This window comes from Ochotona curzoniae, unplaced genomic scaffold (assembly GCF_017591425.1).
Source record: "Ochotona curzoniae isolate NIBS_2020 unplaced genomic scaffold, NIBS_Ocur_1.0 contig_66, whole genome shotgun sequence".
NCBI lineage: Eukaryota > Metazoa > Chordata > Mammalia > Lagomorpha > Ochotonidae > Ochotona > Ochotona curzoniae.
The window spans coordinates 4,814,666-4,828,957 of record NW_024466512.1 but is presented as its reverse complement, the minus strand read 5'-3'; the positions used below and the strand labels follow the sequence as shown (position 1 = coordinate 4,828,957).

Below are 14,292 nucleotides of genomic sequence, written 5' to 3'. Positions count from 1 at the left end.
CAAGCCCTCTCAGACAGGGCCGCCCGTCGCGGACTGCATTTCCCAGGATGCTGAGAGGCGGCGCCGGCCGGAAGGCTGTGCGCCCTCCGCGGGGCATGATGGGGGAGCTGGAGCTTTCCATCATGGCGGCTTCCATTTCGGGCTACACCTTCAGCGCTGTGTGTTTCCACAGCGCCAACAGCAACGCCGACCACGTAGGTGCCGGGCCCCCTGCCGCGGCCGCGGGGCCCCTTCCGCCTCCGCCCCCGGCCGGCGCCCGCGGCCCACCCGGGGCGGCGCGCGGCTCGCCCCTCGGCGCTGCGGGACGGGCCGGCGGAGCTGGGTGACCCGGGGGCTCCCGGGGCGCCTTCCCCCCGGCGGGGAGGCCCGTCCCCCGATGGCCTGGCCGCCTTCCCGGCCGTCCTGGGACAGCCGTCTGCCGTCCAGGGGATCCGCTGTGTCTGGAGTCGCTGGATGGACACGGGGCGTCCACCCCTCCCCGAGAGTTCTGGTTGCTATATATTTTTTGAGGGGCGCCTGGGGTGGGGATCAGGAGGCACCCGCCGGCCCCAGGGGTCTTGTGTGGTGCGAAGAAGGAGGCCATGGCTGTCTGCGTCTGTGCTTGCGAAACGCCGTGGCGTGTTTCCTGCGCCGCGATGGAAAATCGAGAGTGCAGAGGGGCGTGCTGGGTGCGGGGTCTTCTGTCTCCATGAAGTTGTGGGTGTAGGGGCTCCGGGTCTTGGCGTGCCCGTGAAGTTGTGGGTGTAGGGTCGCCAGGCTTTGGCGTGTTCGTGAAGTTGGATCTAGGGTCGCGGGGCTTTGGCGTGTGCGTGAAGTTGGATGTAGGGTCGCCAGGCTTTGGCGTGTGCGTGAAGTTGGATCTAGGGTCGCGGGGCTTTGGCGTGTGCGTGAAGTTGGGTGTAAGGGCGCCGGGTCTTCGCGTGTTCGTGAATGGGTGTAGGAGCACTGTTTCTTGGTGTGTGTGAAGTTGGGGGTGTAGGGAGGCAAGGTCCTGTGTCTATGAGGTTGTGGATGTAGCTCATTGACCCAGGTTGGAAAGCCACAGAATTGACAGGCCAACGGGAGAGCGATGAGAGTGATGTAAGCCTGAAGCCCTGGCCGGAAGCAGTGTCTTCATCAGTTGTCTTTTAGTGCCACTGGCCTCCCTCTGGAAGTTGGTAACCTCAGGTCGTCGTGTAGCTTGAAAAGGGGGTTCTTTTTTTGTTTTGTTTTTTAGATTTATTTATTTTTATTGGAAAGACAGATATACAGAGAGGAGGAGAGACAGAGAGAAAGATCTTCTGCCCAATGGTTCACTCCTGAAGTGACCCCAACGGCTGGAGCTTAGCCAATCCGAAGCCAGAAACTTCCTCTGGGTCTCCCATGTGGCTGCAGGGTCCCAAAGCCTTGGGCCGTCCTCGACTGCTTTCCCAGGCCACAGGCAGGGAGCTGGATGGAAAGCGGGGCCACTGGGATTAGAACCGGTGCCCATATGTGATCCTGGCATGTTCAAGGCGAGGACTTTAACCGCTAGGCCACTGTGTTGGGCCGAAAAGGGGAGATCATTACCTCCCCCACCAAATGGGGCGGTTGTCTAGGGGCTGGATTAAAAGCCATTCAAGGAACCTTTGGGATTTTCTTTCTGTGGCTGTCTTCAGGAAGCAAAGCAGCAGGAAGAATGAATGGGATGTGATCAGCAGTGTTGAGTGTCCACGAATAAAAGCTGACTTCACAGAGAGGGGAGTGGGAATGAGTTGCTGTCCCTTTTCTCTGCCTGGTGTTGTTAGTAGCAGTTCACGGAAGGCCTGTGGATAGCCTTTGCTTCTCCTGGGGCGACAGTGGACACTGCCTTGGGCAGTGCTGCCAGCTGCTCGGCAGTGCAGTGCCGTCCCACATGTGGGTGGTTTGGGAGGCCCCTGCTGCCCATGCGCTAGTGACCGCGAGCTCAGGGATGCTGCCTGTCGCTCTCGCTTAGCCCAGGACTGTTGAGGCTTAAAGCAAGATTATTACGAGAACAGGCAGCTACCTGTTGAAAAACGAATAGTTTTGTTTGTTTGTTTGAAAGAGTTATATATAGAGAGAGGGAGGGGCAGAGATCTGCTGCTTCATTCCCCAGTGGCCAGGGCTAGGCCGGATCAGTACCAGGAACTTGGATCTCCACGTGGGTCACCCACATGAGTGGCAGGGGCCCAGGAAGTGAGCTGTTTTCTGCTGTCTTCCCAGGTGCATTAGCAGGGAGCTGGACCAGAAGCAGAGCAGCCAGGACACACACTGGCCCTGGTATGGGAAGCTGTAAAAGGCAGCTTAACCTACTGAGCCATAACACCGACTCTGAGAAAGGAGTGTTTTTTTTCTAGAAAGTGAAATGAGATGGCCATATTGCTTAGACTGGGTTGTTATTAAGCATTGGCTCCTTAATTCCTGCCCTATTCTAGATACAGTGGTGGACTTGATGTAGATTTTCAGCAGTGCCAATAGCTTTATATCATCATGGCTGCTTGCATTAACCATACCACGTTTACAGATAAAGAATATTTGAAAATAATTTTAAAGTTGAAAAATCAGTAATTTAATTTTGTAGTATGTGTCAGGCTCGAGTTCAGGTTCAGAACTAGGTAACCAACAGAGTACAGTTCAGCTCAAAGCAAACTTTACTGGGAGCACTCCCGGGTGAGGTTCACTCATCTGGCACCGACAGTGGGCCAAGGAAGTCAAGCCTAGGGCTTTTGGGGTGGAGTGAGATTGAAAGAGGGAGAGAGTGTGTGTGTCTGCTCCCTGGGGGGAGATAGCCCGGGGCCACTTCCACGTGGCGGAGGGAAATGGCTGCCCAGGGTGTGTGGTACTGGGCTTTTCTACTTCTCAGGTGGGGGATGGGGGAAGCCAGCAGCTCCTCAGTTTGTGCATGCTTGTGACCATGGCGTGTCATCATGATAGGTGTTGGTCTGTGCAGACTCGGCACTGGACACGTTTCTGGATGACAGTGTCTGCTTGACCTCGGATCCAGGCTAGTGAAGCCCTCTTCTGTTGGTGGCCAGAAGGAGGCAGGAAGGAGAGCTAGCACCGGACTCCAAGGTCACCAGGTGTTCCTTGTCCTTTGATGCACACAGCTCCCTCAGGAGTTGCTTCTGCTCGGCTTAACAGTACATACTTGTTTTGTTCAGGCAAGAAATTAATGTTAAACCAGTAATCATTGTTGAGCACGGAGGATGGGCATATTTGCTATAGAGAGCTAGTGTGTCTGTGTTTTGGGTGGTGTGAGCCAGATGGTCTGTGAGGCAGCTGTTCATCTCTGCTGTTGCGAGGAGGGCAAGTAGCCACAGGTGGTCAGTGAGAGTGTGTTCTACCAACATTTTAGACATTGAGGTCTGAATTTCATGTAACTCAGGCACTTTGTGAAATAATTCCAGTCTAAGAAATAGAGGTAAATATTATTTCAGGAGGTATCCATGCCCTTAATATTTCTTGAATTAGGTTAAAAAAAAAAACAGTGTAAGCAATAGGAGCATCTCTAGTTAGTAGAAAATTTTTTCAACAGGCAACTGCTTAGTCTTAGAAGCTTACTGTACATGGAAATTTGATATTGTAAAGTAAAAGCCATTCTCCGTGTTGATACCATACGGCGGCGCGGCGGGAGTGCTGGTTGGACAGACATTATAGCCTGTCTAACTGCTCCCAGTCAGCCACACGGGTTAATAAATAGTCACTTTGTACTTGGCTTTAGAGTGGCTTGTGACTATTTCATTGTTTCTCAAGCCAAGGAGTATTTTAGGATGTTGCCAGGTGAAATACAGGACTTTGAGTTTGGATTTTAGAGAGATAGCAAATTTTTTGTGTCAGTGTAAGTATATTTCTCAAACAATATAAATTGTCATGTATGTGAAATGTAGATTGAACTAGGTGTTCTATTTCCTTTTTTTTTGTGCTGCTAAATCTGGCCGTCCTAGGCTACGGAACACTGGGAGTCTGTAGGCATGTTCTTGGGGTCTACCGCTCTATGGGAATATTAAATTGTTTTTTCAGTTTAATAACTTTTTTCTGCGTGTTACAAAACAGGCCTTTTGTAATGAGAACTCATCATGGAAAGTCTTTCAGAGGCTAAAACAAGTTTATTTAGTTAGAGTTTCACAGGCTGCTCAGCTTGCACACCTCTGGGACTCAGAGTTTTTTCTTTAATCTCTGTGTTACTGCTTTGGGAAATGACCTGTAGTGAGGATTTGGGATTTTAGACAAATCGAGCACAGGAGCCGAGTTGTGAGATAGCCTCCTGCCTCTCCCCATCCTTGCAGATTTTGGAATCTTTGTTTTATTAATTTTCATTTTATTTGAAAGGCAGAGAAATGGAATCAGAGAATCTTCATCCACCGATTCACACCCCCAAATGCCTGGGACGAGCAAGGCTGGGTGAGCACAGTAGGCTGCCCAGAATTCCGTCCTCCTTGCAGGGACAGCCGGAGCTGTTAGGTACAGTTTCTTGGGTGCCCGTTAGCTGGCAGAGCTGGGACTCAGACCAGTCTCATGATCCCGGATGCCAGCCTCCCACCAGATGTTCACCCTAGAAGCATTTGTAATAGAAGGGCAGGGGCATTATTGCAACACATTTTTGAACAAGCATTCTTTTTTTCTTTATTTTGAAACAGTATTTATTGAGGGCTATACTATATATCGGGTCTGGAGTTTGGGGACTAAGAGAAAAAAACAATGTAGAGGGAGGGCATAGTTCCTGCTGAGTGCCTGGCAGCTGCCGTTTCCATCAGGTGAGGCGTCTCTGACAAGCTGCTGTGTGAGGAGGCCAGGGCAGGGCAGGGACAGCCTTGTAACTGGGTAGGCTTGCAGGACAGAGTCCCCACACGGGCTGGATGTGGAGCCAGCACTCCGGCCCTAGGCAGTGTGCTAGTAACTCCGGGTCTTCAGCATGGAGCCTCTGCATTTATTAAGGAACAACATGTGTATGGATAGCATAAAATGGTATAAGATCTGTTCTTGAATTCCTCATTTTTTTAAAAATAAAAATTTATTTATTTGGGCCCAGCGTGATAGTGAAGTGGTTAAAGTCCTTCCTTGCACGTGCTGGGATCCCACGTGGGTGCCAGTTCTAATCTTGGCAGCTCTACTTTCCATCCAGCTCCCTGCTTGTGGCCTGGGAAAGCAGTCAGATGGCCCAGAGCTTTGGGACCCTGCACCCGCGTGGGAGACCCAGAGGAAGTTCCTTGCTCCCAGCTTCGGATCGACGCAGCACCGGCTGTTGAGGTCACTTGAGGAGTAAATCATCGGACAGAAGATCTTCCTCTCTGTCTTTCCTCCTCGCTCCAAAGTCAGATGACTTTGCAATAAAAATAAATAAATCTTAAAAAAGAAAGCAACTTTGGCATAGATACTTGTGCTTTTTGAGCATTTTTAAAGCTTATGTAAAAATAATAAATGTAGCTTATGTCACGCATACAACAAATCTGGAAGGCTGTGTGAATCCATGTCAGCCCCGTGCAGGAGCCGTGCCGGGCTCGTCGCAGACAGCGCTGCCGAGGTGAGCACTCAGACACTGGCTGTGAGACTTCGCAGCACTGAGAAGAGGAAGTCGCCTCGAAACTCCATCCAGGCCTAACGTCTTGGTGGAATCAGGATCATATTTTTCTTGTTACGGAATCCTTTTGTGGAGTGATCCAGTTGATAATACGCCTTGGACTCCTTGGTCTGCTTGTTTGTTTACACTGAAAAGCTTACATGGGTTATTGTTAGAATTATCATAAAATCTTGCATGTTCTCAGTGTCTTCCTATTTTCAGTAAAATTGTATATAATCTGCGGCTGTTTTACTCTCAGGAAGGGTTTTTGCTGGGAGAGGTGAGGCAAGAGGAAACCTTCAGCATCAGTGACTCTCAGATGAGCAACACAGAATTTCTGCAGATAATCGGTAAGTTGTTACCTCAGGAGGCACCTTTCCGTGTCTGCACCTGCTATTTGTTTTGTTCTTTGGTACTTGAGTATTTGTGAAGGATTAGAAGTACTTAGATAAGATGATCTGCGCTAATGAATTATGGGAATTTTTTTAAGTCCGTGTAAACCTAACTGCACGATTAGCTGTTCTAGAAAGCGAGCCCTGTCCCATCAGTTGGTCTGCCTTCTTCTGACTCACCAAGTGACTACTTGATGGTCTTGTCAGAGCCACGGTGAACTGAGCTTTGTATATTTTGCTCTCCCAGTTACCAGTGTCACTTTGTGGTCACATAGATAGATGGTCTGGCCCATCCTGCCTGCAGGAGTCAGGCAGTGCTGTTCGCAGATGTTTGCCTGAGGTACTTGCTGAGGGCTGAGCCTCTCGCTTGCAGGGGGCCTCTCAGCTAGCAGGGACAGGTTACGGACGCAGCCACTCTCCTTTGGTCAGTGTGGGTCATAACCCTTCCTGGTTCCCCTTGGCAGATCACAGAGCACCTGACACTCCGGACAAGGCAGAGGCTGTTTCTTTGTGCAGCAGACAGTTACAGCAGAGCTTCCAGGTGCCAGGCCGAGAGAGGGATGCCCAAAGGCATGTTTCCGTCAGAGCTGCAGGTGGGCATACAGCAGCTATGCAGAAAGGCCGGACAGTGCAAGAGAAGCACTGAGAGAAAGGACCAGAAAATCCCAGCGAGTGCCAGGGTGGAGAAAAGCCACTCTGAGGAGGCCAGGGAAGACATCAGGCGGAAGGTGAACTTAGAGTCAGTGGGCAGAGCAGAGCAAGGAATACTGGGAGTCGGTTTCTGTCCCCCTACTGAGTACAGAAGGAAAGAAGGGGAACAGTTTCCTGTTGGAAGATTAGATCATGTTGGGACCAACTCTTCAGTTACTCCAGCCTCTGCTGACAGCCTTCTGCTGCGTGGATTGGGCACAAAAGTGAGGACTCACATGGGATTAGGACTGAGAAAAGTAAACTATCTCCCAAGAGGAAAAAACCCCATAACCCCTTATCACTGTGTCCGCCGGCCAAGCAAAAACCCGGGATGTATGTAGTGTCCTGTTCATCTTTTGTTGAGGGGTTTTGCTTTTTATGTTGCTGAACTCTTTAAAATCTGAACAGAGCTTGGTTTCATGGGCTCTTGTGTAGTTACTCATTATTTGTACCTGTGTTTTCAAAAGTGATCCAGCATGATAGCCTAGTGGTTTAAGTGCTCACCTGGCAAGTGCCATGATCCCATATAGGCACTGGTTCATGTTCTGGCTGCTCCACTTCCCTTCTGGCTCCCTGCTTGTGGCCTGGGAAAGCAGGAGTGGATGGCCCAAAGCCTTGGGACCCTGCAACTGTGTGGGAGACCTGTAGGAAACTCCTGGCTTTGGATCAGCTCAGCTCCAGCTGTTGCCTCCACTTGGGGAGTGAATCAATGCACGGACGATCTCTTCTCTTCTCTTCTCTTTTCTTCTCTTCTCTTCTCTTCTCTTCTCTTCTCTTCTCTTCTCTTTAAATCTGACTTTGCAATAAAAATAAATAAATCTTAAAAAAAGCCACTGTGGCATGGTCCACCTCACCTTGGCATTTGCCTGTGGGTGTTGTAGCTTCGCCCGGCCCGGCCAACCCCCAATTCCAGCTCACTCTGGTGGGGGCTACAGCTCAGCCCAGCTCAGCCAGCCCCCAGTCCTGGCCCTCATGTGAACTGGCTTGTGTTGTGGCCCAACCCGGTCCAGCTCACACTCCATTCTGGTGCTTGGATTTGCCAGCGGGTGATGTGAACTGACCCAGCCTGACTTGCCCCCAACCTGAGCCAAATGTGGGCTGGTGGTTGCTGTTCCCTACCTGCTCTGGGCTGCTCCCTATTATGGTTCTTGTGCTCACCTGCAGGGACTGTGTCCCAACAGAGAAGTTCCCCAAGCTCCTCCATCCTTCCCCAACCTTTCCCAATGCCAGATCTCGTGCACACCGTTGGGTCCATGTTCCAACCCTACTTAGTCCACCTCCTGTTCTAACAGGGACAGTGGCCTTTTCCTGACTGGCTCTCACCAATTCCAGTTTTTACTGTTGGGTACTACAGCCCAGCCTAGCCTGGTCTATATCCAGACACAGCTCATGCATGGCTCAGCAGGGGTAGAATCCTAGCCCAACCCATCCTACACCTACCCTGGTTCTCACGAGTACCAGGTGCTGGAGTCAAGCCCAGTCGGCCCAGACCCAGCCCACACTTGTGCTGAGGACACTGCAGCTGTGTCCAGACTAGACAGCAGCCCCCACTCTGGCCTTCACACTTACCAGCACCCTCCACTGCTTTTCCAGGCCACAAGCAGGGAGCTGGGTCAGAAGTGTCACAGCCAGGAGTTAAACTGGAACTCGTGGGTTGCTGACACTGTGGGTACACGTACTGGCGCCATGTACAATGTTTAACTTAATACCTCTGTGTATCTCACAGTGTGTTTACTAGTGTTATTTTAAACATGCTGTTACCACTGGGACACATTTCTTTAAAAAAAAAAAAAAAGTAGGTATTAAAAAATGTAAGCTGGGCCTGGCGCGGTGACGCAGTGGTTAAGGTCCTCGCCTTGCACACCCGGGATCCCATATGGGCACCGGTTCCATCCCGGCAGTCCCGCTTCCCATCCACCTCCCTGCCTGTGGCCCGGGAAAGCAGTCAAGGACATCCCAAAGCTTTGGGACCCTGCACCCGCGTGGGAGACCCGGAAGAGGCTCCTGGCTTCGGATTGGCATAGCACCGGCTGTTGTGCTCACTTGGGGAGTGAATCATCGGACGGAAGATCTTCCTCTCTGTCTCTCTTCTCTGTATATCCGCCTTTCCAATAAAAATAAAATTAAAAAAAAATGTAAGCTGAGTTGGAAGGTCAGATGTCGGGATAGGTGCCATGGGAGTATGCCCTGCTGTAGCGTGGAGGTTTCCTACTTGACCTCTGGAGTGAGAGGTCTGAGTAAAGGGTTCACACTCACTATTTTCTGACAGTACCTCAATCCACACACAAACACCTTTATCTTACTCTAGGGCAAAAAGGTTCAAGGGCTACAGGAAAATGGGTAAGACTATTATTTCCATTGAAGGAGATTTTAACAAGCATTGATTTTTATTGATTTGAAACAGAGAGAGAGAGAGATAGAGAGCTTCCATTTGCTGGTTCGCTCCCCCAAATGGTCGCAATGGCCAGGGCTAGGCCAAGTGGAAACCAGGGGCTTCATTCCAGTCTCCCACCATGGACCAGGCAGCCGAGGAATTGGGCCGTCTCCTGCTGCCTTCCCAGAAGCATTGGCAGGAATCTGGATTGGAAGTGGAGCACTCAGGATTCAACTCAGTGCCCATATGGACATTGGCGTTGGAGGCTATGACTTAAATCAGTTATGGCACAGTGCCAGCCCTTGGTGGCCTGTGTAGAGAATGCTTATTTCGCATACAAAATGTTGACATCTTGTTTGCATATGTATGAATTTAATTTGTTTTAAGCAGAACTGTACACCTGGGTTCTCAGAGGGCAGGGAGGATGTGTGTTCCAAGTTAAGAGCCTCCACTAGGGATTTCATTCAACAAAAGTCTTTGCTTTACAGTAGATGAATTTTTCTTTACCCTGAACTCCTACTAATGGTTAAAAATATTCCACATCTTACTGAGAATATGTCTGAAATAGTGATGCTGACAAACTGTCATTTGTAAAAAGGATATATTTACCTGAAATTTACAAGTGGAGAGGAGGGGAAGACTGAGAGGAGAGGACAGTGGTGTCTTCCATTCACTTTGCGTGGCCAGGTCAAAGCCAGGAGCCGGAAGCTGCATCTCTCAGGGTAGGTGTGGGGACCCGAGCACTTGGGCCGTCACCTGCTGTGTCCCAGGTGCCTTAGGAGGAAGTACACAGGCCAGGACTTGCACCAGCGTGCTGATGTGTTACACCTGTGTCACAGGTGACGGTATAAGGTGCTGCACGACGCAGCCAGCCCCAGTTGTGTCACTTCTGGGTGTTGAAGGAGATACAGGGTGGCGTGATAGTTCAATGCTAAACCCTCACCTCACTGACCAGGAGCAGTAGCTCAGTGGCTAAAGTCCTTGTCTTGCATGCGCTGTGATCCCATATAGGCACCAGTTCATATCCTGGCCACTCTACTTCCCTTCCAGCTCCCTGCTTGTGGCCTGGGAAAGCAGTCAAGGACGGCTTAAAGCCTTGGGACCCTGCACCTGCGTGGGAGACCTGGAAGAAGCTCCAGGCTCCTGCCTTTTGGCTTTGGATTGGCTCAGCTCTGGCTCTTGGGGCCACTTGGGAAGTGAAATCAACAGATGGAAGATTTTTCTCTGTGTATCTTCTCTGTAAATCTGACTTTCAATAAAAATAAATAAATCTTTTGAGGAAAAAAAACAGGCAGTATGTCCAGATGAGGGTCTCTTATTTGCCTTGCCCTGTCAACAACTGTAGATAGGCAAATGAGCATTCTTCCCTGTGGAACGTTGCACTGGCAGGTGTATCCTGGCAGCATTATCCCCAGTCAGAAGCTCATGGGCACGTCCTTCCTTGTGTCCTTCACGCAGTGGTTGCATTTTGGTGAAGCTGCAGGTGAGGCCTGCACCTGTGAGCTGTGGCTTTGTATGCGGCAGGTGGTAGACTCTGCAGGAGCATGTGCTGAGCAGAACTGGGCTCGGCTCGGGATCTGGCAAAGAAAGCCCGACAGGAAGCCCGCTGGCTGGGCTGCAGACGTGTTCCCTCTGCATCTTCTTTGGGTTTCAGGGTCCATTAGGATTTACCTTATGAATGTTTACTAATCATCTTTGAAAGGGTTAGTAGATGTCCCAAATTGCGGGTCTGAATCCCAGGCCTGGGTTGGGTTAGCCCAGGCTAACACTGTCCTCACAGCTTTGACCACTGACTCAGTGCTTGCAAGGCAGTGGTAGGATCGCTTAGGCACAGGACAGCAGCATGTTCCAGAAGGAATGCTGCCAACTGTGGACGCATCCTACCTGGGCAGATGGAAACTACTCCTTCTCTGGCCTGCTTGGTTCCGAGAGTGAGTGTGAGAGCGTCCACCTTGGAAGGCCACTTTGCTGGTGTGCAGGCAACAACTGCCATCATGTTGTCGTAGTTCAGGGGAAAGCAGGAGCTGTTTTATCGTTGCCTGTGTCTTACTCGATTAATTGAAACACGTCTCTTCTTTCTATCTGCAGAAATCCACAACCATCAGCCTTGTTCAAAACTTTTTAGGTAAGCCACTTCCTTCTTTGTAGCTCTTAGTCTCTCTTCAAGATCGATTGAATGATTGGTTGATTGCAGTCTGGCATAGGTAACCCTGCCACGTGGCTACAGAAGTCAAGTACTCTTGAAGACACCTAGATCCCATGTATTTGTGGAGTTCTCTGCATGCCTGGCAGTGTAGCAGTGGTGTGGACCGTGTCTGAGTGACAGTACAAGTGTCCCCTCAGGCTGATCATGAGGAGGAAGACAGAGCTTTCCTCATTCCCTGCGTTTGTTTAAATTACTGTATACTGGGTCCATTTTAGAAGTGGGAGAAACATTCAGATGGGAAAGTGAGGAGGGAGACGGAGGAGGGAGACGAAGTCGGGTGGCAAGCAAACCCCACCCGGCCCTTTGGCTGCTTTCTCAGTCCCAAGCCTTCCAGCTGATGCCTGGTCTGATTTCAGCTCTGGTGGATGAGATGCCGAATCCTTACTTCTTCCCAGAAGCTGGGCCAATACCGCTGTTCAGCGCTGCCTCCCCCTGGCCACCCCGATCCCTGTCCAGTGCCCACCATCCAGCGCTGCCCCTTCCCCCTGAGACCCTGTTCAGTGCCCGCCGTGCAGTGCAGCCCCCCCCCCAGTTCCCATTCAGTGCCAGCCATGCAGCGTTGCCCCCCTCGAGTCCTGTCCAGTGCCTGCCATGCAGCGCTCCCCCCGTCTCCATCCAGTGCCCACTGTCCCCATCCAGTGTTGCCCCTGCCCCCCAGTCCCTGTCCAGTACCCACTGTCCAGTGCTGCCTCCCCTCGAGTTCTCATCCAGTGCCTGCCATCCAGTGCTGCCCCCCCCCCCCCCCAGTTCCCATCCAGTGCCTTGATCATCACGGCCTGGTCACAGTTGCCATGTCCTCCTGCATAGCTGGGCCTGCTAGGTTCTTTGTAGCTCTCATCCTGACTGGTCTCTTGTCATCTGGCCAAAACTTCCAGCCCCTCTGCACTCACAAGAATCGCTGTGGATGTGTGTCCTATTCACTTCCTGCACATGTGGCCCCTGCCTGGGTTATTGCAATGTTGCCTTCCTTCAGGACGGCTGCCTGCAAGAGGAGCCCCAGGAGGCACTGAGAGCCTGGCCTCTTGAGGAGCTGGGAGAGAAGAGGCTGGGAGCCAGGCCCACTACTGGCAGTTCCTTTGATTGGCCCTGCCCACTCATGTGTCCTGGCTTCTGCAAGTGCCTGCTTGTGCCACAGCGAAAGCCCAGCACTGGGATGGATATGCCCGCCTTAACCTTCCTGGGATTCTTCAAGACGCTGGCAGAGCGTACACACACTGAACTGGTCTTAAGTAGACTGGTAATTCTTAAAGCAGAAACCTTAGGAATCAGCTGTCTATTTCAAACTCCTTGTTATGCAAAAGAAGGAAATGGAGGCCAGCGGGGTAAAGTGCCTTGTCCCAACCGTACAGTGGGCGAACTGGGGCGATGGCTGGAATCTTTGATTCCTGCTTCCCTTGAACTCTTTCCTGCCTTATAAGGCCTGGGCTTGTGGTGGTGGGAGAAGAGCAGTGATGGGGGAGAGGCCTGTGTGTGTTAGATGTGCTCAGCCACCCTGGGTGGATCCCCAGCACGTTGGTCTTTTGGAAGTTAGCTGGTCAGGTTTGGTGCTAGTCAGACCTGGCTCTGTGATTTGATTCGGGCCATATTGCTTAACCCCAATATATCTTTAGCTACAGAATTGGTGGTAAAACTTCTTGAATTGTTGGGCTAAGCTAATACTTCCCAGCTTTGGGGCAAGAATGGCATGAAACAACATGAGACCTACAGCTGAACGTCTCACTAATCATTCATTCAACAAGTGTTCATTTCCCTTCATTCCTCAGAAGATAAACTGCTACAGTATCATTTTTTTATAAGCAATTGATACTTAGAAACAAAGAAAAGATGTCTCAGACATTTGAAATCACACATTTTGTAATTACTTGTATCGGCACCTCCCTGTGTGGAAGTAATGCCTTTTGAATGTAGCAATCTCTTGAGTGCAAAAGATAGTTTGTGTCCCTAAAGCCTGAGGCCTCCTTCCCTTTACCTATGGAAGACCTGCAATTATACCTCATTAGGGTTACACAGACAGCTAAGCACACCCCTGTCATAATACTATAATTTTAACAAGGTATTTTTCCCCCCAAAACAGTTTTTATGACTATGCAAGCAAAGTTAATGAAGAGAGTTTGGACAGAATTCTTAAAGATCGGAGAAAGGTATGTTGGGATTGGTGCCCATTCTGATTTAGAAATTATTTCTCTTATTACCTTCCAAACTTCAATCGAATGTAAAGTGAGAGTTGATGTTTGTATTGTTAGTTTTGTTAAGTGGATTTCAAAGTAGATCGCAGAAATAAGACAATGTTTACAATTCATCACTAGAAAAAAACTTAGTTACAGTATAATTTCATGATGTAAGAATTAGAAGACAAAGGGAACTCTAATCTGCAAAGTTAATAAGGGAGTAATTGACTGCTTTTGTCTTCGTACCTTTTAACTGAAAATCTAAGTTTTGTAAATATGTAATACACATGGATTCTATAATAAGGAAAAATATTTCTGAAAAACAAATGATAATGAAACATTCTTGGGCATGTTACTCTTTCAAGTCAGAGTTGGTACAGATGGTTTTGCACAAGGTCATATGTTTATCATTTATCAGCATTTGAATATACTCTCCCATTGTAGATGGTAGGCAAGAGGGAGCAAAATTGAAGATGGACCACCTTTTTTGTTACACATTTGTCTGATAATCAGTTTTATCACTTGGTTGGTTATGCCATCTGTGGCCTTTACTGTTCTGTGATACTAATTCCAGGAAAACAGATTGATGATTAAACCATCAGTTGAAAAGTGCCAATAAACATTTCACCTTGTCAAAGACAAGGTGCCTTTCTAATGTGCAGGACCTTCTTGGTACCACTAGGGGGCACTTCCCGCGAGAAGGAAGACCAGGAAGTGTGCCAGGATGGATGAGAAGGAAGGAAAAATGACTCTATGGTACGTGGCGAGGCGGTGGCTCCTGGCACTAACCCATCTGCCCGCCCACCTGGGCCAGGCTGTTCCAGCAGCCACAGGCATTACGTGGTCCAGCTCTGATCTCTGAGTAGCTCCCAAGAACTTTTGTTCTGGAACTTCCCAATATTCCATCCCTTAACTCCATATGCCAC

General features: G+C 49.9%; 1 protein-coding gene across 1 annotated transcript in view; it reads left to right on the top strand.

Annotated features, from left to right (window-relative positions):
* Nucleotides 1-93: 93 nt before the first annotated feature.
* ABRAXAS2 (abraxas 2, BRISC complex subunit) overlaps nt 94-14,292 on the top strand; it is a 35,336-nt gene continuing 21,137 nt past the window's right edge. Inside the window, exons 1-4 of the mRNA XM_040991957.1 lie at nt 94-194; nt 5,796-5,886; nt 11,081-11,117; nt 13,273-13,339. Of these exons, the coding sequence (XP_040847891.1) occupies nt 96-194; nt 5,796-5,886; nt 11,081-11,117; nt 13,273-13,339 (294 nt within the window). The 5' untranslated portion in view covers nt 94-95. The remainder of the gene's footprint in view (nt 195-5,795; nt 5,887-11,080; nt 11,118-13,272; nt 13,340-14,292) is intronic.